Source organism: Tachypleus tridentatus, chromosome 3 (genome assembly GCF_004210375.1).
Source record: "Tachypleus tridentatus isolate NWPU-2018 chromosome 3, ASM421037v1, whole genome shotgun sequence".
Lineage (NCBI taxonomy): Eukaryota > Metazoa > Arthropoda > Merostomata > Xiphosura > Limulidae > Tachypleus > Tachypleus tridentatus.
In genome coordinates this window covers 108,349,507-108,377,198 of record NC_134827.1, presented here as the reverse complement: position 1 = coordinate 108,377,198, position 27,692 = coordinate 108,349,507, and the positions used below count along the sequence as shown (strand labels likewise).

Sequence of the window (27,692 nt, the reverse complement as noted above, 5' to 3'; positions counted from 1 at the left end):
ACTTCTACAAAACTGTTACGTGTTTTTGTTTTACAGACAATAAGAATTCCCATATACGTTTGATTTTCACAGGTCCAGCTCTGTTGAAGAGATCTGGTACAGATGACAAGTTTTCTTGATAGCAACTTGTGACAGACAAAAAACTTGTATTAAATGTTAGTTGGACAAAACCTGTAAATCACTATTTAATAATAAACGAAATAAAAGCAACTCAAGTCAAACATGTTTAACTTTAATAGTTTTCACCCAAAAACATATCTTAGTTTTCACTTTTGGAAGAAAACTATATATAGTGCAAAGACACTTCAATCTTCCACACACAAAAAATAAACTCTAAAATGAAATGTCTGAAAAAAAGTCTTACCACAAAAAATTTTCTTCAATGTACTTAAATTGAAAAACTGTAGAGCAGTGTGGAAATTATGGTAACTTACAAGTGATTTTATTCCCAAATTTCTGGGGTCAGATGTGTATCAAGTTGCACTCTTTATGCATAAAATAATGCCCATATACTTTGACCAGTATGAACATTTAATGTTTAAAACTAAGATTACTAGCCTGAATAACAACAACTGCATCCAGTTGTTTCTTCGCCAACCTCAAATTTAATATTCGTCGGTAAAACCTTTGAACTCGTAACAGCCGATAGATGACGTAATACCATGGCTACAAAACATTCCACTTTGACAGTTCTTGCTATAAGTAAAGCCTATAATTTAAAATAAACAAAAGATAATTATTTATAATGTTAACATATTCAATAATACAAAATATACTACAGTAATATGACCATCAAGAAATTCAACATTTCAGAAATGTTTAGCATAAAAACTTTGTTATTAGCACAGCAAGTTCACACCTATTTAATTATTAATCTAAATATTACATTCAGTTTTATCACTTTTTGTGATAAGTAAATGGAAAGGTCAGACATTCTATTTATTACTTTTAGAGGTACTCAGTGATATCCATAAGTAACATATTCAACAAATCAAGTTTCAAAACAAAACATTTAAAGATTAAAATGAAAACTTATTAAATCAGTGTTTTGATATCAATACAGATTTTTAGGACTAAATATCAAACGTTTTAATGTTTGTTTTCTCCAGCATTTAGCATCCTAAAGTAGCTTAAACTCATTGGTAAACTGTGCCACATTTAGTATACCTAGATCTTAGAGCATTTCATAATCTACAATTTCAACTAATGAACAGACCTCGACAATGTTTCGACTAATATAGATACATAAAGTAGTTGATAAAAAAAACAACATCTGAAACAATGATTTACTTACATCCAGGTGTTTTTGAGCCAAGAAACCACGAACAGCTTCTTGTAATTTTACTCTAATTTCAAGTTGCTGGTCCATCTGAAGAAGTTGCTGGCATTGTAACCAACTACATGCCTTGACTTGGAGTAGTAACACTGGCCGATAGATTTTCAGATAACGTCTTTTAATCAGAGCACTTTTTTTGTACCATCTTTGAATTGTAATGGCTGCCTTTAACCTTTTCACTTGTCGACGTACTAACCAACCTCTTGTAGCTGCTTGAAGCTTCACTGTGCTGCTTTGTAATCTCTCAAACCTGTAATCATTTTTTAAACTTATTTCACACAAACTGTTCATTACAATTTCTGTAATACATGCAACTGAAATGAATCTTCGCTTCAAGTTGGAAGAAAAAATTACAAAGTGAGAAACAAACTGGAAACAAACTGGATATAATCATGATTACCAATCAAATGAATGTGATATCACATTACCAAGTGAGAAACAAACTGGATATAATGTGATATCATGAAGACATTACCAAGTGAGAAACAAACTGGATATAATGTGATATCATGAAGACATTACCAAGTGAGAAACAAACTGGATATAATGTGATATCATGAAGACATTATTACAAGTGAGAAACTGGATATAACGTGATATGAAGACATTACCAATATAATGTGATATCATGAAGACATTACCAAGTGAGAAACAAACTGATATAATGATATCATGAAGAATACCAAGTGAGAAACAAACTGATATAATGTGATATCATGAAGACATTACCAAGTGAGAAACAAACTGGATATAATGTGATATCATGAAGACATTACCAAGTGAGAAACAAACTGGATATAATGTGATATCATGAAGACATTACCAAGTGAGAAACAAACTGGATATAATGTGATATCATGAAGACATTACCAAGTGAGAAACAAACTGGATATAATGTGATATCATGAAGACATTACCAAGTGAGAAACAAACTGGATATAATGTGATATCATGAAGACATTACCAAGTGAGAAACAAACTGGATATAATGTGATATCATGAAGACATTACCAAGTGAGAAACAAACTGGATATAATGTGATATCATGAAGACATTACCAAGTGAGAAACAAACTGGATATAATGTGATATCATGAAGACATTACCAAGTGAGAAACAAACTGGATATAATGTGATATCATGAAGACATTACCAAGTGAGAAACAAACTGGATATAATGTGATATCATGAAGACATTACCAAGTGAGAAACAAACTGGATATAATGTGATATCATGAAGACATTACCAAAGAAACAAACTGGATATAATGTGATATCATGAACACTTTTTTCAGTGGAAATCTTTATTTTTGTAATTAAAACTGCACCATTTAAGGCCAAAAGAAATTTCCATGAACTGCAAGATTTGTTGTTAATCACAAAAAATGCCTCAAAATAGCCAAGCTTCTATAGGGAGAAATGTTGATTTTAATTACAATAAATAAATATTTACATTTTAAAGATATTCGTGATAAAGTTAATCACCCAGTGGGATCCTCATCTGTTTAATCTATTTAAATTATAAATCATTACTATTATTTGGCTAAGTAACTTTACCAATACACTTTAAGTGTTACATTAAATTTTATAGTAAAACAAATTATTGATAGAAGCAAACAGGTACACATCATATTCCAATTAAATCACTTGTTGAATCCAAACAAATCTTGATGTATATATTTCAACACGTTGTTCAACATGCATTATTTAACATAAAATAGAGTTGTATCTATTATTCTATAAAACCAACACTTTGTAAACAATTCAGCAGTGCATACTAAATTTCAAGTTATGATATGCTTAACAAACTTAATTGAAAAACTTTAAATGATTCACTTAACAAATAATATATACAAGCAAATTTACTGAATTTTTTTCAGGCAACAATAGCTACAATGGTCAAACAACACAGAAGTATAACAAACCTAATCTTTTGTGTTCGATCCTCACGTATTGCCCGAAACCAACGTTGAATCACCACAGCAGCTCTTCGCTGGAGAAGAAACTGTTGTCTTAGTTTTCGCCCTCGATATGAGGTTTGAATGTAAACAACACGATTTCTCACAACCTGAAACCTTTTTCTATATATTGTTGCTCTAAAGCACGCTTGAATTATCACAACACTCTTTCGAAGCTCAAGATAGCCTTTTCTCACTTCTTTTGCTAACAACCAACTTCGAAAGTATTTCTGTATTTCATATACTGCCCTGAGTTTCTTTTGGTACTTCCCCCTAGCCAGCACCATGCGATACCAAGACTGCAACTTCATGGCCGAGGACCTCATTACTAAGAATTTCTTTCTTACAATGACGCAACGTATGACAGACTGAACAATACGTGCAGAAACCATGGTTTTCGTAATTCTCCTTGCCACGAAGCCTCTGTAAGCGCTTTGGATTATTATGGCACTCTGACGAAATTGCACAAATTGCTGATGATACAACCTGCATTGTAACTTTGCTTTCCATCTCTGTTGAAGAAGTACAGTTGTCTTTTTCAGTTGAACAAATTGTTTTCTTGTCCTATGTGTCCTGTATGCAGCCTGTATTGTGGTAGCAGCCCAACGATTACGACCAACCGTTTTCCTTACAACGTAACCTCGCCACCAAGCCTGCACCTTGATGCAAGCGTTACGTAGCAACTGGTACCTTCTGTACTCAGCTCGTCCAGAGCTTTGCTTTAAACTTTGCTGAATGAATGTAACCGCACGACACATCTGTAAAAATTCTGCTCTCTTTATCAAACCACGGACATACTTTTGTAAAGTAACACAAGCAGCCCTCATTTCCAGAAACTTGTTTCTTGCTATAAACATTTTCATGTAGGACTGAATTATAATTGAAGCCTTTTCTTCCTTCATTTTTTCCTGACTAAATATCCCTTAAACCAAGCCTGTACCAATGTGGTAGCCCGTCTCTTCCTCAGAATTTTCTTTTTGAGTTTCTGGAGTATTAAAACATCAGTTACAAGCTGTCGGATCCTGATGAACAGACTTTTCTTCTCTGAAAGTTCTTTCTAGCAATAAATCCCCTGATGTATCTCTGAATGATTATGGCTGCATGGTGTTCTTTCTTCAAGTGTTGTCTTACCTGGTGCCCTCGCCAAGAGCTCTGGATTACCAACACTGCTTTCTTCATTACTAAGTAACGTTCCAATACCCTTCTTCCGTTCACAAAAGCTCTGAAATGAGCTTGAAGTATCAATGTTGCTCTTTTTTTGCAGCATATTTCTTTCTCTCTATATATCCTCTGTAAAGAGTTTGAATTATTACAGCACCATCTCGTCTGCGTTTCAGTGCTGATCGAAGCTTCCAACCCCGATATGCTGCCTGGATTCTTATCACAGACTCCTTCAAGCTCAAGTAGAAAGCTCTATCTTTCTGTCCCATCAAATATGCTTTGATAGCTTTCTGTAAAACTACTACTGCTTGTTTAAGTTTAAGAAAAGACTTGCGATCTGAGTATCTTCTGAAGCAAGTCTGAATCCTTGTTGCAGCAAAATGCCACTGACGAACTTCTTGCCGAATTTTCCAGCCTCTGTAACCCGCTTGAATTGTTACGACTGCAGTTTTAACCTTGTGAAACTCGTGTTTTGCTGACCTGCAAGCCTTGACAGCTCTGTATCTTCTTTGTAGGTTGATGACCACTTGCTTCAGTTGAATGTATTTCTTCCTAACCAAATATTGTCTGATGCATGCTTGCACTGTCACAATATTATTGCAATACTTCTGCAGCAATCGTCTACATATCCACCCCCGTACCCAAGCCTGTATTGTTAGAATAGCTCCCTTACTGATGTGGTACTGTAACATGGTTCTTTTCCCCAAACTCCAAGCACGGTAACGACATTGTATTATTACAGCTGATCTTCGCATTAGCAGATATTTACTTCTCTGCCGAAACATTCTGTACTGAGCTTGGATCAAAATACACGCACGAGACTGAATTCGATTTCTTTCCGGACCTTCCAGCCACGGACTCCAGCTTGCAGAGTGATAGCAGCTCCTTGAGCAAGTAAATACTCTCTACGACAAACCACAGCTAGTTTCTTTGCTCTGTACCTTTCTTGGAGTACAAGAGTGGCCCATTTTAAAATTCTAAACCTTTTTCTAACTAGAAATCCTCGTATCAGCTTCTGGATCCTTCTACAAGCTACCTGAAGCTCTAAATAACGTTTCCTGGACTTCATCATTCTAAACTGTGTCTGCAAAGTGATCGTGGCTTGTTTTAAGTTCAAGAAATTCCTCCGAATTTCTTTTCCACACTGCCAAGCACGCACTCTTTCCTGCATTTTGTAGGTAACCAAACAGAGTTCCATGTATCGTGATCTTTGTTGGTACATTCGTACACATGCTTGAAGTTTTATCACAGCTTTCTTTTGCATACAGAACTCTCGTCTTTCCACGAATCCTCGATATGCAGCTTGGATGAGAATTGCAGCATTTCTTTTCAGAATATACTCTTTTCTTTCCTTCCGACAGTTTAGAGTAGCAATGCGTCTATCTTCTATTTTCTTAACGTAATTCTTGATTAACAAATAATGCCTGCGTGCAATAAACCCTTTCATTCTGGCTTGTAAAACCAATACAGCTTGTCTATAAGCCAGGAAGTCTTTTCGAGCTTTTTTCATTCTGAATTGTGCTTGTACTTTAACCACTAGTTTTAGGAGTAGAAGGAACCTCAGTCTCTCTTTGTTTCTTGCTAACGTAGCTTTAAAATGTTGCTGCAGAGTGATTGCTGCATGCCTTATCTGAAGAAAACGTTTTCTAGCCATTAACATACGAAAGTAGCTCTGCAACTTTATTACAGCTGACCTGTGGGTCAGGTACCTCTTTCGGAGAAGGTAGGACCTGATATAAGATTGTAATATGAGAACACTTTTTCTCAGAGCAAGATAATCCTGCCTAACCTTCTGTCCCGTCTTAGTGTTCCTCCACCACTTCTGAATACAAACTACTGCTGTTTTCTGTTTTTTAAAGAAATTTTTGCCAAATAACTTCTTGCGTGTGCTTGCAATATAACGACAGCTTTTTTTTTTTGCCAGAAAACTCCGTCGAGTTTTCTTCGTCCTGTACCATCGTTGTATGTTTATTACTGCATAACGGATTCTCAGATAAGCCATTCTGCACTGCTGACCATGATATATAGCTCTCACGACTCTTTGAAGTCTAAGAATAGCAGCATACAATTGATGGTATTTTAGTCTAGCTAACCACCCTTTCACAACAGCTTGAATGGCCACAGCTGCTCGCTGCTGTCTTTCCAGTCTTTTCCTGACTAACCAACCACGAACAAGAGCTTGGATGAAGATGATGGAACACCTTATACGGAGATATTCTCTCCTCTGTGTACACCCTATTATGTGGGCACGATATTGGCTTTGTATTGTTTTAACAGCCAGTCGGAATTTCAAGTAAGATTTCCGTGCCTTCCAGGAGCGGATATACTTCTGTAAGGTAACAGCAGCAACTAATCTTTCCTTCATTTCCTTCCTTGTTCTGAAGCCTCTGTAAGCAGCCTGGAAAGAAACAAACAAGATATCGGAAAATGTACAGCACATAACTTTAGTTACATAACAAATTTTCTCAGTTGTTTAAATGCAGATGTATGAAAACCTCATTGTTTATACAATATAAAAACATAATGCACGTCATATTTTCAATGCTGTTTACAGGTAAATATGTTAAGTTTTCCTTAATTAAGTACTCTACCACAATATATTACTACAAACCTGAATAACAACAGCCATCAGCTGTTGGTACTGGAATAGTTTCTCTATACGCAAGCTTTGCAAACGTTTCCTTGCTACAAAACATTTAAAGGCACACTGAATGATGGTCGCTGCCCTGTTTTGTTTGTTCAGTTGTTGCCGGTGTAAAAACTTGCGAAGAGCTCTTTGAATTACTGTTGCAGCTTTAATTTTGGCCTGCAACATAAAGTACAATATTACCAAACAATACAAATACTGACAATACATGTATACATATAAAGCAAAAGTACAACACACTATGAAAACAGTTTGGTTACTTACTTATCACTGTTACAAGTTAATAGTCTCCACATGATACGCTCAAACTGCTAAACTGGAATAAAAGTCGCTTACAATATATAGAAAAAGGTACATCTAACGTTTTTCAATTTAAGAGTCAAACAAGAGGTACTCAATACAGTTGAAACTTTAGTTTGCAAATTGGCTACAAGGACAGCACTGTTAGCAGCACTGAGGCACCAGGTTTGTTTACATTTGAAGTCTTGTGTTTTGGCTTATATTTTACCCTTATTTTAAATGTACATTTTGTCTTCCAATGAACCAAGAGCAATGCTAGTGCTGTTTAAAACTTTATTCAACACGAGAGAGCAGAAACCATCTTACAAGGTACATTAAGCCTTATTACAGATATTCCATTTACGTCACAATCTTTATCTCTGCATAAAGATGCAGTAGACACTGTCTTACTGAGGGTCCCTTGTTGGTTATTCTTACCAGTATCATAACACCCTGACCTTCAGTAATTCTCAGTCTGTCTAGATCTACCATATCATGACTTTACACAAAGTTTATTATTTCTTTGTGCCATAACATTTGTTATTAGAAGAAAGTGAAATGTCATACTAACAGTTATGTAGGGTAACTAAAACAAACAAAATGATATTTAATGTCACGACCAGAACCTACCTTCCTCTTGGCTTCTTCCTTCCTAATTTGTCGTCTCTTCCACGCAAGTTGTAAAATTCGGGCTGCACGAATTTCTTCACTCAGATCAATCAGTCGTGCACTGAGATACGTTACCAGGGTGATGACCACTTTCTCATCAGGAATAGTATTGGACATATCTGTTGGTTTAGTCAAAATGGGAATACCTCCAAGCTCTTGCATCTAAAATGAGTTAAACCTTCTTAAACACCGACATTTTTATGTCAGTGCTAAGTTTCATAAAAAAGTGAACCATTCTACACAACTGATTAATAAACCAAGTATGAAAAAATTCAATTCATTTTTTTCTTCCAGAAAAATAATATTCAAATTTAAATTATTTACAATATAATTAGTGTTATTACTTTGTTATAATTTAAGTTCTGTGAGATAGATGTCAGATGAGTCATAATGTAAATTTTTAATAGAAATTAAGCTTCTAATATGATGAAGCAAAGGTACAGGGACAAGGTTCACTCTTCTAACAACAAATTTTAGTTGAACTAATGATAAACATAAGTCATGTTGAATGAAAAGTCAGCTTCCATAGGTATGCCAGTGATCTGTTTAAACGTTTTCAAAGGTCACATAGTTATAAGAGTTAAAGTTGCATATTGGTCTTCTATATAAACATATCAGTGTCAAAGAACAAATTAATTAAATATTAATAATACTCAAGTCTTGTAAAACTTAATACATGAAATAATAAAGTTGTATGTTGGAAGGACAATTAAAAATTCATTCAAGAGAATAGAAAGTAGTCCAACATTCTAGAACTGTTGTACCGTATTCCTAAATAGGCCAAAACCAATGGCAAAATAATTTAAGAATTATTTTAGGTCATTAAATATGATATGACAGATTTAGTTACAGTATTTATTAATTTTCAAGACAACCACATTTTAAAAGAATTTTGTAATTATATACAAAAGTAAATTTATTAACCCTTTAAAATGTGATTTTGTTAATCAATACGGTAACTAAATAATATTAACTAAAGTTTAGAAATTCAATTACTAAATAATTCTCAGAAAAGTATATAAAATTAGCAGTTATTTCATATTAATTTACTGAAGATTAGTAATAATATTAATTATATTAATTAAATTCTATAGATGAAATTTAAATATCCAATCTTCTCTATCTGTTTTATAATCTCTATCTCATTAAAGATGTACATTTTAAACCACGAGTCACAAACGTTTGTGGATAAATGCAAAATGTTAAAATAATTCATTTGTTTTTGGAATTTCGCTGAAAGCAACACGAGGGGGCGTTATAATGTGGCCGTCAATCCCACTATTCGTTGGTAAAAGAGTAGCCCAATAGTTGGCGGTGGATGGTGATGACTCGCTGCCTTCCCTCTAGTCTTCCAATACTAAATTAGGGACGGCTAGCACAGATAGCCCTCGAGTAGCTTTGTGCGAAATTCAAAAACAAACAAACAAACAAACCAAATATGTACAATTTCTAAAACATATAAAGTAGTACAGGAAGGAATGGAAAACAATGTAAGGTACTGCATTCAGTACAGTAATAAATTTTCATGCTGATCCTCAGTCTTGTAAAGTTTATGATATGAGATAATTTATGAAAGAAGCCAAAATATAGAAGAGAATGAAAATGATGCTGCTGTAAATGAAACTTTTGCTGATATTTGGGAGTGTGAATAAAGAACAACTTCTCAAGTTGCTGACATTGAGGAAAGAACTGTACGGTTGCACTGATGATGTAGATGCTGAAAAAAAACAAAAACAAAACTAGATTAACAGAAACTGTTTTAGCAAAACAACGAAATCTTTGAACAAAATGTTACAGAGGTTTAATCTTTGATTAAAAATATTGTGTAATAATTTCCATTTCATCAAATTTAAAATTATCTTACCGATTTTATGTGTCAGACTTCTTTCCATTTCGGGTTTCGTTATAAGTATCTGTGCTGTTTGAATAAGGGAATACCCACCGTTGTACCATAGGTTTATTTTTATTTTTAGGAAGGTAACTGTATATTCCTGTAATTGACTGTTTATCATGGTTCTTATTGGAACACTGTCAACAGTGGCTGACTGAGTTGTTGAATATCCAAATTGTAAAATACTTTTCATGTTTTCTAGTTATTTATAGCTGCCCTCTAATTCTTTACTGGACTGAAAAACTGAGTGCCTTTTACATAAAGTGAACAGAAACTGTTGCGCAACAAGCTTTCTTCATAAAAGAACAACTTATATTTTTCTTTTTCCTGTGGTTGACTAACCGTGGTTATTTCTTTGAAGTTTTCAAATTCGGCTTCTTCGACAAGATCATCTATCTCTTCTTCTACCTCTGTAACGTAGCTTTCATTTTCTTCGTATCTTCCAGTGCAGCTATAAAATAAATTAGTAAAAGTATTTTGTTTGTTTGTTTGGAATTAAGGTCAAAGCTACACAATGGGCTACCTATGTTGTGCCCATCACGAATATCGTAACCCGTATTTTGGCGTTTTGAGCTTTCAGACTTACCACTGAGTCACTTGGGGCATGAGACTAATATTACGTATGTAAAAAAATAATTTAGTAAAAATCAAAAACAGCTAAACAAAACAAAAAAGATGGACTAAATATAAATGTAAATGTACATTTATTAATGTAAGTTGTTTAATACATAGAAATCTAATTTTGTCCACAATGCATATTGTTATTTTTTTCCCTTTGATATAAACATGCGGAAAATTAAAGAAGTGACTGCTTTTAATCACATATGTCCCCTGTGGGACAGAGGTAAGTCTTTGGATTCACAACGGTGAGATGAGGGGTTCCATTACTCTCGGTGGATACAGCAGATAGCCCGATGTGGATTTGTTATAAGAAAAACATGTACACACGCACACATAATCATGGGCCCAGCATGACCAAGTGGTTACGGCACTCGACTTGTAATCTTAGGGTCGCGGGTTTGAATCCCGTCACACCACACATGCTCGCCCCTTTAGACGTGGGGCGTTATAATGTTACAGCCAATCCCACTATTCATTAATAAAAGAGTAATCCAAAAGTTGGCGGTGGATGGTGATTGCTAGCTGCCTTCCCTCTAGTCTTACACTGCTAAATTAGGGACGGCTAGCGCAGATAGCCCTCGAGTAGCTTTGCGCGAAATTAAAACAATACAAAAAAAACACATAATAATGTATATAAATGGCCCGGCATGGCCAAGTGGGTTAAGACGTTCCACTCGTAACCAGAAGACTGCATCAAACATGCTCGACCTTTCAGCCGTAGGGGCGTTATTATGTAAGGGTAAATCCAACTATTCTTTACCCACTAGGTAAAAGAGTAGCCTAAGAGTTGGCGGTGGGTGGTGATGACTATCTGGCTTCCCTTTAGTGTTACACTGCTAAATTAGGGACAGCTAGCGCAGATTGCCCATGAGTAGCTTTGAGCGAAATTTAAAAAAACAAACAAACAAAAAAAACAAATGTGTAAAAATATGAAAAAAACACGAAATTTAAATATATTAGTGTTATTGAAAGATGTTGGTTAGGTCATCTATTAATTCCTTATATTATTGCTTTCTTTAATATGTTAACAAAATTTTATAAAGTGTATTGGTCTGTTCCAAAGAAAGCTAGTACAGTATCACCATATTGACAAACTTATAGACCCAAAAATTAGATAAACCGAGCACGGTAATTTCATTCGAAAAAGAAAATAATAATAATACCCTAATGCTATTACTGATGTTTCCTTTAAGCTTGTATCAGACAAAATATGTAGAGGTCTAACAAGAAATGACTGTTGCATTTAATACAAAATAGTGTTTCACGTAATTACAATAATAAAATCTTTTTTTATAGCTATCATCGTCCACTGTTTTCTAATTACTCTTGCAATAATATTTTGTATTAAATTATTAAACTATGCGATAATCTTTGAATTGTGAAAATAAATGTTAATATATAATAATAATATGTGTAATAATAACAAGAAAGGCATAATTAAGCAATAGGGTTATCTCGCAAATGAAGGCTTAGGGAGTATCCACGCACTTTAGATCACATAAAAAACCACGTACCAAGATGGAATCAAACACAAAAACAATTTTCGTAACTTTCTCCTCACATATCTCCCTATTTTGCCCATATTTAAATCAAATTAGTAGATTGCTCACAATTAATCGCCTTTCACAAGATTTTTATTTTCAATGTAAAATTCTGTTGTCATAGTAATGCCGAATTGTAACACTATTACAACAATATCTTACAGTGACGTTTAAACTAACCCTTAACAACGTTGTTTAGTTAGTAACGGAAAATCGAATGTACATATTTAAAAAAAACTTTAAACAATACTTTCTTTCACGTGCTACAATATCACAATTATGTAAAAATAAGAATAAATATAAACACACACTTGCATATTTGTTAATGTAAGTTGTTTTTTTTGTTTTTGATAAAGATTGTTTATTTTTTGAATTTCGCACAAAGCTACTCGAGGGCTGGCTATCTGCGCTAGCCGTCCCTAATTTAGTAGTGTAAGACTAGAGGGAAGGCAGCGAGTTATAACCACCCACCGCCAACTCTTTTACCAACGAATAGTGGGATTGACCGCACATTATAACGCCCCCACGGCTGAAAGGGCGAGCATGTTTGGCGCGACGGAGATGCGAACCCGCGACCATCAGATTACGAGTCGCACGCCTTAACACGCTTGGCCTTGCCGGGCCTTTTTGATAAAGAAAATTTTATATAATTTATATTGTTTTTGCCAGTTATTTCTGCTCCATGAGGACCCTTCATGGCCAAGCGAGTTACGGCGTTCGACTCGCATCCCCGTCGCGCCAAACATGCTCGCCCTTTCAGCCGTTGGGGCGTTATAATGTGACGGTCAATCCCACTATTCGTTGGCAAAAGAGTGGCCCAGGAGTTGGCGGTGGGTGGTGATGACTAGCTGCCTTCCCTCTAGTCTTACACTGCTAAATTAGGGACGGCTAGTGCAGATAGCCCTCGAATAGCTTTGCGCGAAATAAGAAAACAAACAAACAATCTACTCTGAAAAATCAAAGAAGTGATTATGCTTAACCATGTGTTCAACTTATGAGAAAGAGCTTCGAAATGTTCTTTCAGTATTGTTGGAAAACGTCTGATAGTTTCTCTGACACAAGATGTATTATTCTTTATGTCGAATTTGTTAAACCGATCCAGCATTTTTGACGAGCACGCTATATCTGGTGTATTAGATAATCTACGCTTGTCATTAAACTGCATAGATTGGAAAACTCTAGTCATCAGTGTTAGTTAGGCCTGTTGTAGTTTATAATACTGTATTCTTTATTTAGTCCACTAGAGATAACAAATAATATGAAGTGTCTAATAGCATTTCAACCATTTGTTGTCCGTCACATCCATTGCCGACGGCAGATTTCTTGCTTAAAAAGAACTTACTTATCAGAGCGGCCCGGCATGACCAGGTGGGTTAAAGCGTTTGACTCGTAATCCGAGGGTTGCGGGATCGAATCCCGGTCGCACCGAACATGCTCGCTCTTTCAGCCATGGGGGCATTATAATGTGGCGGTCAATCCCACTATTCGCTTGTAAAAGAGTTGGCGGTGGATGGTAATGACTAGCTGCCTTCCCTCTAGTCTTACACTACTAAATTAGGAACGGCTAGCGCAGATAGCCCTCGAGTAGCTTTGCGCGAAATTCAAAACAAACATACAATTCGATGTCGTTTAGGCATATGAAGATACAGTGAAGGGAAACCTTACAATAACCAAATATTTTCTACATTGGCTAAGAATGTTGAAAACTACCATATCCATTAATGTAATATGAGATCTTCACGATTCTAATAACACAATATATCAATCTAGCTTTACTGCTTTGTTCTTTCATTATAGGAGTTGGAATGTTATATTCCTTATTACAATTCCACCTTTCTCACCTGGGCCCGGCATGGCCAAGTGGATTAAGGCGTTCGATTCATAATTCGAGTAATGCTCTCCCTTTCAGCCATGGGGGCGTTATAATCTGACGGTCAATCCCACTATTCGTTGGTAAAAAAGTAGCCCAAGAGTTGGCGGTGGGTGGTGATGACTAGCTGCCTTACCTTTTATCTTACACTACTAAATTATGGACGGCTAGCGCAGATAGCCCTCGTGCAGCTTTACGTAAAATTCAAAAACAAACAATCAAAGCCTCTCTCACCCAATGTTTTCTTTTAGTTATTTTTTTTAGTTAATATTTTCTTTTATTAGCTGTTGTAAAATGGTACAACGGGAAACATGTAGGCCTACAATGCTAAAAATCAAGTATACATATCTATGGTTGGCACAGCAGAAATAATCCATTGCACAGATTTGTTCTTGACACAGAAGAAATTTTTTAGTCCGTCTATTTTATAAAAAAACTTAAAATAATAAACTTTCTAAGAAACTATTCTCTTTTTGTATGAATTTTATAAGAAAAAATCACATTCAATAAAAAAAAACTTTTAAATTTTATTTTGGCTCTTTCCTTCCTTTCTGAAGTTGTAAAATAAATTAAGAAAATGTTTTGGTAACTTGAGACCTGTATTGATGTAGAATTTGTGGTAGCATATCATTATTGATGTTTTATTTATTCGGAAAGAAAATAGGCTATTTTTTATCTGAAAGTGTGTGATTTTTTTTTATTTCAGAAAAAAGTTAAGACATTTCTGAGTTGACCTATAAAGATAAACCAGAAGGGAAAACAACTCTATTTTTCAGATTTTTATTAATGAAAATTGAGAAAGACAGCTAGTTCTTTTTGACACGCAAAAATTATATCAGAAAAGAAAATTATATTTAACATCCACGTGCTTGCTCTCTTACCAACGTGACAAGCAGTCACTTTCGTCAGGAGTTCGTGAAAAAAGATATGTGGTCGGAAACTAAACAGGAAGCTACTTGTGGAAGTTAAAACTAATAATGTCAGTCATTTCACAACTTGAACCTTTAAGTGGGAACCACCGCGCGTGCGTGTGTGTGTTCTTATAGCAAAGACGCATCAGGTCATCAGTGTCCATCGAGGGAAACCAAACCCCTGATTTTAGCGGTGTAAATCCGAAGACTTACCGCTGTTCCAGCAGAGGACAATTGGAACCTGAATCTAAACACAACTAAATGAAGATTGCTGCTCTAGTCAGTATTGGTGGATTCTCAGAGTTTACCCAGAGATCCGAAACGGCGATGACAGTCGCTAAATCACACTCGTAAATTTACTCCGTAAGCGGGAGCACAACATGTTCGATTCTCAATCATGCAAGTAGTGAATACATCAGCTGATAAATGTATCATTGAAGAGTATATACTACATACATATAACAGTACTAAAGTGAATAAAACTGTACATTAATTAGAATGTATATAAATAAATAATAATGACATATCTGTCTACCATCGGCAGGAATCGAACCTCGGAATTATGTGTGAATCTGTAAAATCACCGTTGGTCTATCGGAGTAATTCAATAAGCAAAGATTTGGGAGGCAAACCAAAATAATCCGTCTTAAAACCCTGACATGTGCACGAGTACTGGTTTGATAGGTATGTCCGTCTAGAGACATCACCAACAACAGTAACCATAAACTATTTAGCAAACCCACAATAATTAACACACTGCAGTTTAGCGTAAGAACTAGGCCTAAAAAAATCGAATACTAGCCCTAATAACAAATATATGCTAAGCCTAACTGTAGCGTCGCATATTTTAACCATAGAACGAGGCGTAACAATCAGAAACCTAACTGATTTATGAAGGTTAAAGAATATAAAGCCTCATGCTAGTACAACGGTAAGTCTACTGATTTACAATGCTAAAATCAGGCGTTCGATTCCCCTCGGTGGGCACAGCAGATATCCCGAGGTGGCTTTGCTATAAGAAACAATACAATACAAAATAAAGAATATAAAATGTCTAGATTAACCTGTTGACTGCCAAGTATTTCAGCTGCTACAATACAACTCTAATGCTTCTTCATTTTGGATCGAAAGTGAAACAATTTCTAAGTAGATCAAATGCATGTATGGTGCTGACATTTAGCGTTGAAGTTAGGTATTATTTAGAACGAATTAACTCGTCCGTGGCACTGTGTTACCGATCGGCTTGGACGAGTTATCTCGTCTACGGCACTGAACGGTTAATAAAATTAACTTTTGTGAACCGGAATGTTTGATACTTGTATTGTTTAGCCGAGCACGAAATTTTCTTTCAGTATCATTGTATTAAGACAATTTGATGAATGAGGGCAAACTCAGAATCGAATTTTTTTTTGTTCCTTTAATTTTAACACATTCTGCAGATTTATAGGCACATCACATACATGAACTGGAAAGGTTCCATCACTCCTGTTCTCAATGAATCTATGATTCATTTTCATGAAGGATTTCCCACAACAGGGTTTTCAAAACTTATAATGGATGCAAATTTTGTTTTTTTGAAATAAGAAAGAAAACAAGTGTCAACTTCCACGACAACGTAATTAAGGAAATGGTTTTTCTAAAGTCAATCATGTTAAAAGCGCAGTCATTTAAAAGACCGTGGCTATAGCATCATTAACTCATCCATCACAGTTTAAGTCAACTGAAAAGCGGCAGTTGACACTTTATTATCAACAAACCTACAGAAAATTTCCATGAAAAAACCAAATAAAAAACGCATTAGTTTATAAAAGTGTTCCACCTTTTACGAACAACCCTACACCTTTAAGGAACATATAGTGGTTGAAATGTGTTTCTTTACTAACAACCGTAAGATAGGTTCTGATGCACTCCTCTACCAACCACTAGTAACCTAAAATTATTCAGGTATTTTAATATGTGATTGTATCATCACAATTAATCATTCATTATTATTCAGCGGAGTGGATACTAAGTTATGTGATTTTTGTTTTGTCTTTTCTTTCCTAAAACGTTTAGTTTCGTTGAAGAATTTCGAGTAGAGAATCAATGTGTCATCTTATTTGCCCCCACCTCGGTTCAAGTCTGCTTCAAAAACAACAAAGCAATACCTTAGTCACTTCGTGTAACATTTGCCTACAAGTTTTTCAAACTCTCGTATTATACTGAAAATAATGCTAAGCCTAACATTTTTTTTCTAAGCTTATATATCGTACCGAAACATATGCTATGCCTAACAACTTTTTTTTAATAACCTCATGGTTGTGTACCAAAACAGTTGCTAAGCCTAACTTTTTTTTTTCTAAGCCTACATGTCGTACCGAAACAGATGCTATGCCTAATGACTTTTTTAATAACCTCATATTTGTTCCAAAACAGTTGCTAAGCCTGATGCCTTTTATAATCTCGTGTATTTGTACAGAAACACCAGTTCTTTTGGGACAGTAAAATTAATGCAAATAAAATAATAAAAAGTGACGTTAGAAAAACAAGTAATTATGTTATTAATCCTTAAGTTACCAATCTGATTTGTAACTGACGTAAATAGAATTAATAATAATTCACTTATCTAATTCACACCACAACAGTTGTTGTTTGTGAAATCTAAAAATATGTCTGTCGTATTCCAGTTGGCCTCATAAATACACGTATCAGGTTTGTTTTGAATATCGCGCAAAGCTACACAAGAGCTATCTGCACTAGCCGTCCCTGATTTAGCAGTGTAAGATTAGAGAGAAAGCAGCTAATCATCACCACCCACTGACAACTCTTGGGCTACTCTTTCACCAACGAATAGTGGGATTGGCCGTCACATCATAACGCCCCCACAGCTGAAAGGGCGAGCATGGTGTGACGGAGATCCGAACCCGCGATCTTCGGTTTACAAGTCTAGTGCCTTAACCACCTGGTCATGCCAGGCACAGGTATTGTTAGCACTAGATATTACAGATATATTGTGGTTTACATACAACATTCTTTTGTTTGTATTAGCCTTAACCACCTGGTCATGCCAGGCACAGGTATTGTTAGCACTAGATATTACAGATATATTGTGGTTTACATACAACATTCTTTTGTTTGTATTAGCCTTAACCACCTGGTCATGCCAGGCACAGGTATTGTTAGCACTAGATATTACAGATATACAGATATATCTAGATATTACAGATATATTGTGGTTTACATACAACATTCTTTTCTCACATTCAGATATAAACTGTTAGAACTTGCAAATAAAAATTTTGTTTGGCCTTTATGTAAATCACTTCCTTCAGTACCATAATGCATACTTTATACAACTACTATTTTGAATAAAAGAAACAAAACAGTGTTACGAGGTAATCCAAAAATAAAAATGTAACTTATTAATTTTAATAACTGACAAAATTTTCCCACTTTGAGTTTAATCCAATTTTATTATTATACAATATAAAAACGTACATGATAATCTGTTTTTTTCTGTTTTTTTTTTATACAGGTTAAAAAAAATGATAAAAATGAGGGGTGTATGAACTACAGCACACATACAACACGAATAAAATCATAAGAATGTACAAGGAAGACACGGTCCTAGTGCTTGGAATTCTTTGACATATTCATCACTGCAACTATAGCATCAACTGGATCAATAAATTCTCGCATGTGTTTGTGTCCAAGTATCCAGTCTGGTTGGATTTGTGGCTGGTTTTGGTGACATGGGGAATGCAGACAGACATGCTGGAAATCACGCTCTTGGAACACACAGAAGATGAAAGAAATGAAGACGATAGAGTGGTGGACAACCGAGCTTTGGTCAGTTTCCTTTCCTCTTCCATCTTGTGTCGCCGACAGGTAAGATAATGGAGACTTTTGATTTTCTCCATCACATTCTTGTTAGATTTCATCACCTACAACAAAGTCAAGTCAGCATTCAGTTCAGTTCATACACTCTTTCAAATAATATAGGTTTCAGATAATAAAGACAGTTGACAGTTGCAAAAATAAAAATATGACAGAAGACATCACAAGAAATTCACAATTAATTACATTTCAAACAAACCAAAATTATTACACAGTTTGTTCTCTCCAGGACAATATCAAAGCTAACCTAAATTAGAAAATTTGCAAGTATACCACATGTAAATTCAGGTTAGAAAAAAACCAAAGTATTACAACACTTAAGAACACAAAATATAAACACTGTAGAGGTAAAAGGAACACTAAAATAATCTTTTGTTAGACTGTTAATAACTGTGATGAATATCCTCTGTGCCATTCTACAGCCTAGTGTGCAAACAGTATCCTTTGTAATATATTTCTTGTTTTACATTTATTAAAACAACAGTGTAGTTAAAACACTAAGAATTAATTGTATACCATCACCACCCTATTAATGTAAATCACATTTTTACCATCTCACTTCACAACAAATCTGACACATTTTAGACACCATAATTTTCGGATATTTCTGTTTGGCTGCTCCTAGAACTGTCTTCCTTGTAACAAGTTTACAAAGATAAAGTCTATCTAGATTTTAATTTCTACTAGCTGGTCGATAGTCGTTATTACCGAGGCCTTCCCAGGATCCTGGAAGAAGATCCATAACAGTGTACAGACTTTCGAAAAAATAGTTTCACCCTTCTCTCTGTAGATTCGCAAGAGGTCCAGCAGAGTATCGAGAGAACCAGTCACTGTCCACACAGAATCCACCGTTTTATCATACTGTTGATGTGGAAAGAAAACAATTCATTGAGATTGTGTTACAATATGATGAGAAAATCAAGTGAAACACACACTGTGCATCTATTACACAAAGAGAGAGAGAATGCTATCAAGTTACACTTATTAATTTGTGATAAGAACCAGATGCCCACTTACATCAAAACTGAAATCTAATTTGATAACGAATACAGCTAATTAAGTACGCTTTTCTTACATGTGTAATTATATAAACTATAATGCTTTGTTTCATCAAAGACAAGGGTACTCTCACTATTAAAGATAACTTAGGCCATAAATACATGACACACTTATCTTAAATACAATAACATTGTATAATGTAGCTTAAACAACAGTATTATAAGATATATACAATATTTGAGTAATACCTGCACATGCATACATAAAACAAAGAAATTAACACATTTCTTCAGTAGTAAAGTTTGAAACACATTTACAAGTTCATTTCAATGCAATTTAAGTGTTTTTTTAATCCCTTGTACTTCTTACTCTCATGAAAATGGTATAAATTAAAACTTAAGTCACAAAATGATGCAGTTAAGTTGGTCTTTTATAGTAATAGCTGAGGAAAAACGTTTTATACGGAAACAAATTAAGGGTAAGTTAGGTCCCAGGCTAAACGTTTTATACAGAGCCCATAATGAAAAAACAAAAAAGTGAAACCACAAAATGGGCTTTTTTTTTTCACCCTAGCCCCCACCTATAATACTCCTTTAAAGCTCTGTGAATGGTTAGGATTTCAGTTTCACACACAAACTTTCTCAGAGTTCTTTTGTTAAGGTCTGTATGTTATGGTAATAATAAAACAATGACTTTCTCAAAGTTCTTTTGTTAAGGTCTGTATGTTATGGTAATAATAAAACAATGACTTTCTCAGAGTTCTTTTGTTAAGGTCTGTATGTTATGGTAATAATAAAACAATGACTTTCTCAGAGTTCTTTTGTTAAGGTCTGTATGTTATGGTAATAATAAAACAATGACTTTCTCAGAGTTCTTTTGTTAAGGTCTGTATGTTATGGTAATAATAAAACAATGACTTTCTCAGAGTTCTTTTGTTAAGGTCTGTTTGTTATGGTAATAATAAAACAATGACTTTCTCAGAGTTCTTTTGTTAAGGTCTGTTTGTTATGGTAATAATAAAACAATGCAAAGATTTCATGAAAACAAATTAAGGAAAATAGCAGAAAATATATAATGCTTTAAGCCGGGTGTTAAACTGTCATTACAGAAGCATCTGGTTTATAAAAACCAGTTTAGAAATGAAATAAAATAAGGTTAACTTGCAACAAAAAATAACTCAGTATTATAGAGGTGTTGCAGAAACATGCAGTACTGGATAAGAGGAAGATTGAAGAAGCTAAACGTCACACAATGTAAACAGCTCGCCTTTCTTGATGACGAGAAACCCACTTGAAATAAAAATGTATTTTAGAACGGCTGGTATTAACACTTACTGATAAGCAAAGACCAACGTTTCGACCTTCCTAGATCATATTTAGAAATAAAATGATCAAGGAACAATAATACATTTGAAGCAGAACCTATGTTGTCATGGTAACAACCCAAGTGAAACAGAATCTCTGTTGGAGAATACAAACCTTGGCAAGATTTAACAAGATGTTTGTGGAATATTTAATCAATTCCATGTGAGGCAAGCTTCGGTTACAGCTTCGTATCAACTGAAAAAGGATTTCTACTGCACTGCCTTCTGCTATCTTCTCACAACATGACGCCGAGAGCCGGGTAACAACATCTGGGCAATTACATAAAATGGTTTAGCACAACTTTCAAAAAATGTAAAACAACCTTACAAGGATATTGTGGACAACGTAAAAAGCTTTGGTATAAACACAGTAAGTGAAATTTAAAAATTTTAGAAGAAAGAAAGATTAATAGTGAAATAATTAAAACAATCGTTTTCTTTGGTTAAACAAAAGTTTCATTTTAAAATTCCACCTACATTTCTTAAGGGAACTTACTAGGAGAAACGTGAAGAAAAAATATCTACAGTCTAACATGAATTTATCACTTTTGTTAGGCCTAAAATATATTTTTCCATCCTAGACATTCTACATCAATACTCATTCTATAACAGACAACCTCAGATGGTTATTATATCACACACCAGTGTTTAATAAGTTTTCCTGATTTAGTTCAAGTGAAGGTAAAACCATTAAAATCTTTACGCAGAATAAAAACATTTTAACAGTTTTTCCAGAATGTAAAAAAAAAATTATTCTTGGTCCCAGAAACAGAAAAATGTTCATGAATTTAAAATGTTAACTCTCGCGTTTAAGTGATTCCAAAAATGATTCCAACAACAGATGGAATCTTGTGTAATTGCTAGTCTCAAAAATTACTTTTTATGTAATGTATGCACTCTCAGATATAAAGACAGAGGGCAAATGCAACAAACAAAATCGTTTGTAATTCATTAAATACTTACTACACATGTACAACTCTTCTTAAACTTACAAAAATCTCAACTTTTATATTCAAAACAAACATTTTGTAAGCCATATATTAAAGGATCTGACACTGCCTAGCAGCACAGAATAGAACGACATACACAAACACTCGAGCATTATACAACATGCACGTGTTCGTGATAAAAGTTGTCACAATATTTTATTAACACTCTTAGGCTTCTTACTAAACAAAATGTTTCATTTAGTTTTCCAGTACATTTTCTCAGTGGTCACACTAGAATGTGAGCATCAGAATATAACAGAAATGTATTGAATATGTTAGTATTTCCAAGAAAATGAGAAATCCATAAGATAATAAAAGTAGCACTTTGCACTTTCTCATAACCAGAATGGAAGAGATAAAAGCAGAAATTAGTACTATTATGATTAATTTGTTTTTTTAAAAAGGTAACAGACTTAATACATTAAACCATCAGCAAAGATAAACCAACACCGTGTCCGAAGCAAGTGAAACTTTGACATTTTTCGCTACGTCATCCGTCAACATTGAGAAATTTAGTTAAGTTTGTTCTAAAAAAACAAAATTCCTGGATTTAAGACCCACAAGAACGTTTGGTCATACATAAAACTTGAAAAATTATTTCTCTCCTGTTTTTCTAATTACAAATCTTGAGAGTAATTAAAACAAGTGGGTGTCGTAACATGACAGCTAAATAATTTCAGTCTCACCTAAATGCATCAGTGCAGACAAGATGTAGGATAGATTTCGGCAACGTAATAAGAAATCTAGAGCCGAAGTTGTTCGATTACATAATTTCTTATCTTCAGTAGCGTTCGCATTAACGGTTTTCAATCTTTCTCTTATTGTTTTCAGTTGACGACTCTTGAGTTTGCAACGCTGCACGTGCCCTCGCCAAGCAGCCTGATGTGAAAGAAACATTACTACAATATTAATTTTTTAAACAATGACAAATGATATACAAAGAATAAGAGAAACTGATACACTTACCTACATGTTGTCAGAGTTCTAATTTTTCTCTGTTACATATCTAAAGAAAACAGATTAATTTGCACATCTAATAATAATCTAACCACTACAACTAGATAAGTGATTTTAACATTTTCAGTAATATAACAGAAACATGACCTTTGAAATTCCCGGAACCACCTGACTCGTTAACAGACATATCACACGATTGAACTAGGCAACACGATTCGAAAAATCTAGGAACTAAATCTACTGAACCAGAGGAAAAGACTATAACAAACCTGAAATTGTTATACTGATGGTTATAAAACAGACCAAATAATCTGATATGATAAAATAATTGCAAGAAACTTTTGGATATGAGCAGAATTATACTAAAATAATTATGGATCAACACAATGGTCAGCCATCTTAAATATATCTTCTCTTCTGTATGGATGGTGCCACACGAACATACCCTAATCTCCTGCTCAGACCAGTCAAGATTCATTTTACAAAATCCAATTTAACAGGCACTTTCTGAGCATGATTCGTTAGCTGCAAAAATCTGATTATTGCAACAACAACAACAACAAAAAATCCCTGTAGAAGGAAATGAACAACAAATAACAGATCTATTTCTCACTTATGTGATAAAATACCACCCAATAATAAACATTGTTAACAGATAACTGTAGACATATCACAGTAGAAAACCAATAAACTTGCAACGCCCTGGTCTCATTGCAGGAAACATCAGAACAAGAATGGCAGGCCTAAAACAGCTTCAAGGTCAAAGGTATTAGACACAGGGCAAATCTGTTATGGCTACACTACACACAAGTTTGGGTGAAAAATAGCCTCCTATTTGGTTTTACCAAAAATTCCATTATCACAACTCAAATTGGTTCAGCTCTCTAGGGCTAAAGCCATCCTAAAACGTGCCTTCGACTCCTCTGTAGCCCCTGCATTCAAAAAACAGTTTTATTGTTCCAGCTGCTAAATATTAAAGCATGTATACCTACAAGACATAGCCCATCAATCTCTATCTTGTCCTCTACACAGACCAGGAAGAAACTGGTTCCATTCTTGACTTAAGATCTGGATAACATTTTATTCACACATGAATTATGCAAGCTCTAATAATCCTTATAAAAAATCTGACCACTAAAACTTAACAGGTCAGCTCAATATTTATGCTAAACTTCAGTGTACACACTTTACCTTCCAGTCTACACTTGATTGTACAAACCTGTATGACTGTAGCTGCATTTTGTTCCTTTACCAACCTCCTATAAACCAACCATGAACGCACTTTTGTCTGTATCACAGTTGCTGCCTTTTCTTGTGTAAGAAGATAAATTCGAGCAGCTCTCTGGAACAGTATTACGTTCTGTCGCAGACGTAAAAACCACAGTCTCTGCAAGCGTCCTCTCATCCACCTCTGGAGAAGTCATGAAATACTTAATGTAAGACATCACAAGTTGTACAGTTACAATAAATCAAATTTTGGCAAAAGCAAGTTTACAAAAATCAGAAGTACTTATAAAAATAGAAGCATGTTCTGTTTGACTTTCCAAAACCACTAAGATGTATATCACTGTTCAAAGAGAAACACATTTATAATTTAAAATATGCCATATTAGCTCAAATAAGGAAACTTCTTAACTACAGTAATAGTAATAAAATAAACATAACAAAATTGTCTTTATTTTTCATAAACACTCAAAAACAAAATATTAGTTTTGTTCTAGGTTATACAACAGTTATTGTGCTGTTTTCATAAGTTATCTTTGTTTAGAAAAACGTTAAAATGTGTAAGTCATACCTGTAGGGATTATCACACAGTATTCACACTGATGAGTTAATTTGATATTTAACATTAAAAAAAACATTTAATGTAAGTAACCCCCCTACCACATATTTCCACAATCCTTTTGATAGTTTTCCACACCTTTTCACATGACAAACTTTTTTCAACCTCACCTTTCAACCAATCATTATCTTAAAAACATAAATGATACATTAATTGAACTTGTCACACACTTCTTGTAGTTTGTTTGGAAGTTTGCATAAAGCTACACAAGGACTGTCTGTGTTAGCCATCCCTAATTTAGCAGTGAAAGACTAGAGTAAATGGAGCTTGTAATCACCACCCACTGCTAATTCTTGGGCTACTCTGTTACTAACAGACAATACGATTGACCATCACAAAAACCACCCCCAGGGCTGGCGTGTTTGGTGGGATGAAGATTCAAGCCACAAGCCACAACCAACAGATTGTGATTTGAGTGATATAACTTAAATTGAAAAACTGTAGAGCAGTGTGGAAATTATGGTAGCTTACAAGTGATTTTATTCCCAAATTTCTGGGGTCAGATGTGTATCAAGTTGCACTCTTTATGCATAAAAATAATGCCCATATACTTTGACCAGTATGAACATTTAATGTTTAAAAACTAAGATTACTAGCCTGAATAACAACAACTGCATCCAGTTGTTTCTTCATAACCTCAAATTTAATATTCGTCGGTAAAACCTTTGAACTCGTAAAGCCGATAGATGACGTAATACCATGGCTACAAAACATTCCACTTTGACAGTTCTTGCCATAAGTAAAGCCTATAATTTAAAATAAACAAAAGATAATTATTTATAATGTTAACATATTCAATAATACAAAATATACTACAGTAATATGACCAACAAGAAATTCAACATTTCAGAAATGTTTAGCATAAAAACTTTGTTATTAACACAGCAAGTTCACACAAACACCCCTATTTAATTATTAATCTAAATATTACATTCAGTTTTATTACTTTTTGTGATAAGTAAATGGAAAGGTCAGACTTACATCCAGGTGTTTTTGAGCCAAGAAACCACGAACAGCTTCTTGTAATTTTACTCTAATTTCAAGTTGCTGGTCCATCTGAAGAAGTTGCTGGCATTGTAACCAACTACGTGCCTTGACTTGGAGTAGTAACACTGGCCGATAGATTTTCAGATAACGTCTTTTAATCAGAGCACTTTTGTACCATTTTTGAATTGTAATGGCAGCCTTTAACCTTTTCACTTGTCGACGTACTAACCAACCTCTTGTAGCTGCTTGAAGCTTCACTGTGCTGCTTTGTAATCTCTCAAACCTGTAATCATTTTTTAAACTTATTTCACACAAACTGTTAATTACAATTTCTGTAATACATGCAACTGAAATGAATCTTCGCTTCAAGTTGGAAGAAAAATTCAGAATAAAAGTATTACAAAGTGAGAAACAAACTGGATATAATGTGATATCATGAAGACATTACAAAGTGAGAAACAAACTGGATATAATGTGATATCATGAAGACATTACCAAGTGAGAAACAAACTGGATATAATGTGATATCATGAAGACATTACCAAGTGAGAAACAAACTGGATATAATGTGATATCATGAAGACGTTACCAAGTGAGAAACAAACTGGATATTATTTGATATCATGAAGACGTTACCAAGTGAGAAACAAACTGGATATAATGTGATATCATGAAGACATTACCAAGTGAGAAACAAACTGGATATAATGTGATATCATGAAGACATTACCAAGTGAGAAACAAACTGGATATAATGTGATATCGTGAAGACATTACCAAGTGAGAAACAAACTGGATATAATTTGATATCATGAAGACATTACCAAGTGAGAAACAAACTGGATATAATGTGATATCATGAACACTTTTTCAGTGGAAATCTTTATTTTTGTAATTAAAACTGCACCATTTAAGGCCAAAAGAAATTTCCATGAACTGCAAGATTTGTTGTTAATCACAAAAAATGCCTCAAAATAGCCAGCTTCTATAGGGAGAAATGTTGATTTTAATTACAATAAATAAATATTTAAAGATATTCGTGATAAAGTTAATCACCCAGTGGGATCCTCATCTGTTTAATCTATTTAAATTATAAATCATTACTATTATTTGGCTAAGTAACTTTACCAATACACTTTATGTGTTACATTAAATTTTATAGTAAAACAAATTATTGATAGAAGCAAACAGGTACACATCATATTCCAATTAAATCACTTGTTGAATCCAAACAAATCTTGATGTATATATTTCAACACGTTGTTCAACATGCATTATTTAACATAAAATACAGTTGTATCTATTATTCTATAAAACCAACACTTTGTTAACAATTCAGCAGTGCATACTAAATTTTAAGTTATGATATGCTTAACAAACTTAATTGAAAAACTTTAAATGATTCACTTAACAAATAATATATACAAGCAAATTTAATTAATTTTTTTCAGGCAACAATAGCTACAATGGTCAAACAACACAGAAGTATAACAAACCTAATCTTTTGTGTTCGATCCTCACGTATTGCCCGAAACCAACGTTGAATCACCACAGCAGCTCTTCGCTGGAGAAGAAACTGTTGTCTTAGTTTTCGCCCTCGATATGAGGTTTGAATGTAAACAACACTATTTCTCACAACCTGAAACCTTTTTCTATATATTGTTGCTCTAAAGCACGCTTGAATTATCACAACACTCTTTCGAAGCTCAAGATAGCCTTTTCTCACTTCTTTTGCTAACAACCAACTTCGAAAGTATTTCTGTATTTCATATACTGCCCTGAGTTTCTTTTGGTA

At 34.2% G+C, this 27,692-nt stretch overlaps 1 protein-coding gene across 1 annotated transcript in view; it reads right to left on the bottom strand.

Annotated features, from left to right (window-relative positions):
• Positions 1–553: 553 nt before the first annotated feature.
• Positions 554–27,692, bottom strand: part of LOC143245944 (uncharacterized) — a 54,486-nt gene continuing 27,347 nt past the window's right edge. The window contains 16 exon segments of the mRNA XM_076492194.1: positions 554–709; positions 1,295–1,586; positions 3,261–4,162; positions 4,556–5,289; positions 5,292–6,852; positions 7,066–7,260; positions 8,011–8,211; positions 10,283–10,391; positions 18,634–18,806; positions 19,468–19,620; positions 21,237–21,391; positions 22,797–22,989; positions 24,287–24,476; positions 25,547–25,656; positions 25,892–26,180; positions 27,394–27,692. Coding sequence (XP_076348309.1) covers positions 554–709; positions 1,295–1,586; positions 3,261–4,162; positions 4,556–5,289; positions 5,292–6,852; positions 7,066–7,260; positions 8,011–8,211; positions 10,283–10,391; positions 18,634–18,806; positions 19,468–19,620; positions 21,237–21,391; positions 22,797–22,989; positions 24,287–24,476; positions 25,547–25,656; positions 25,892–26,180; positions 27,394–27,692 — 5,712 coding nt within the window.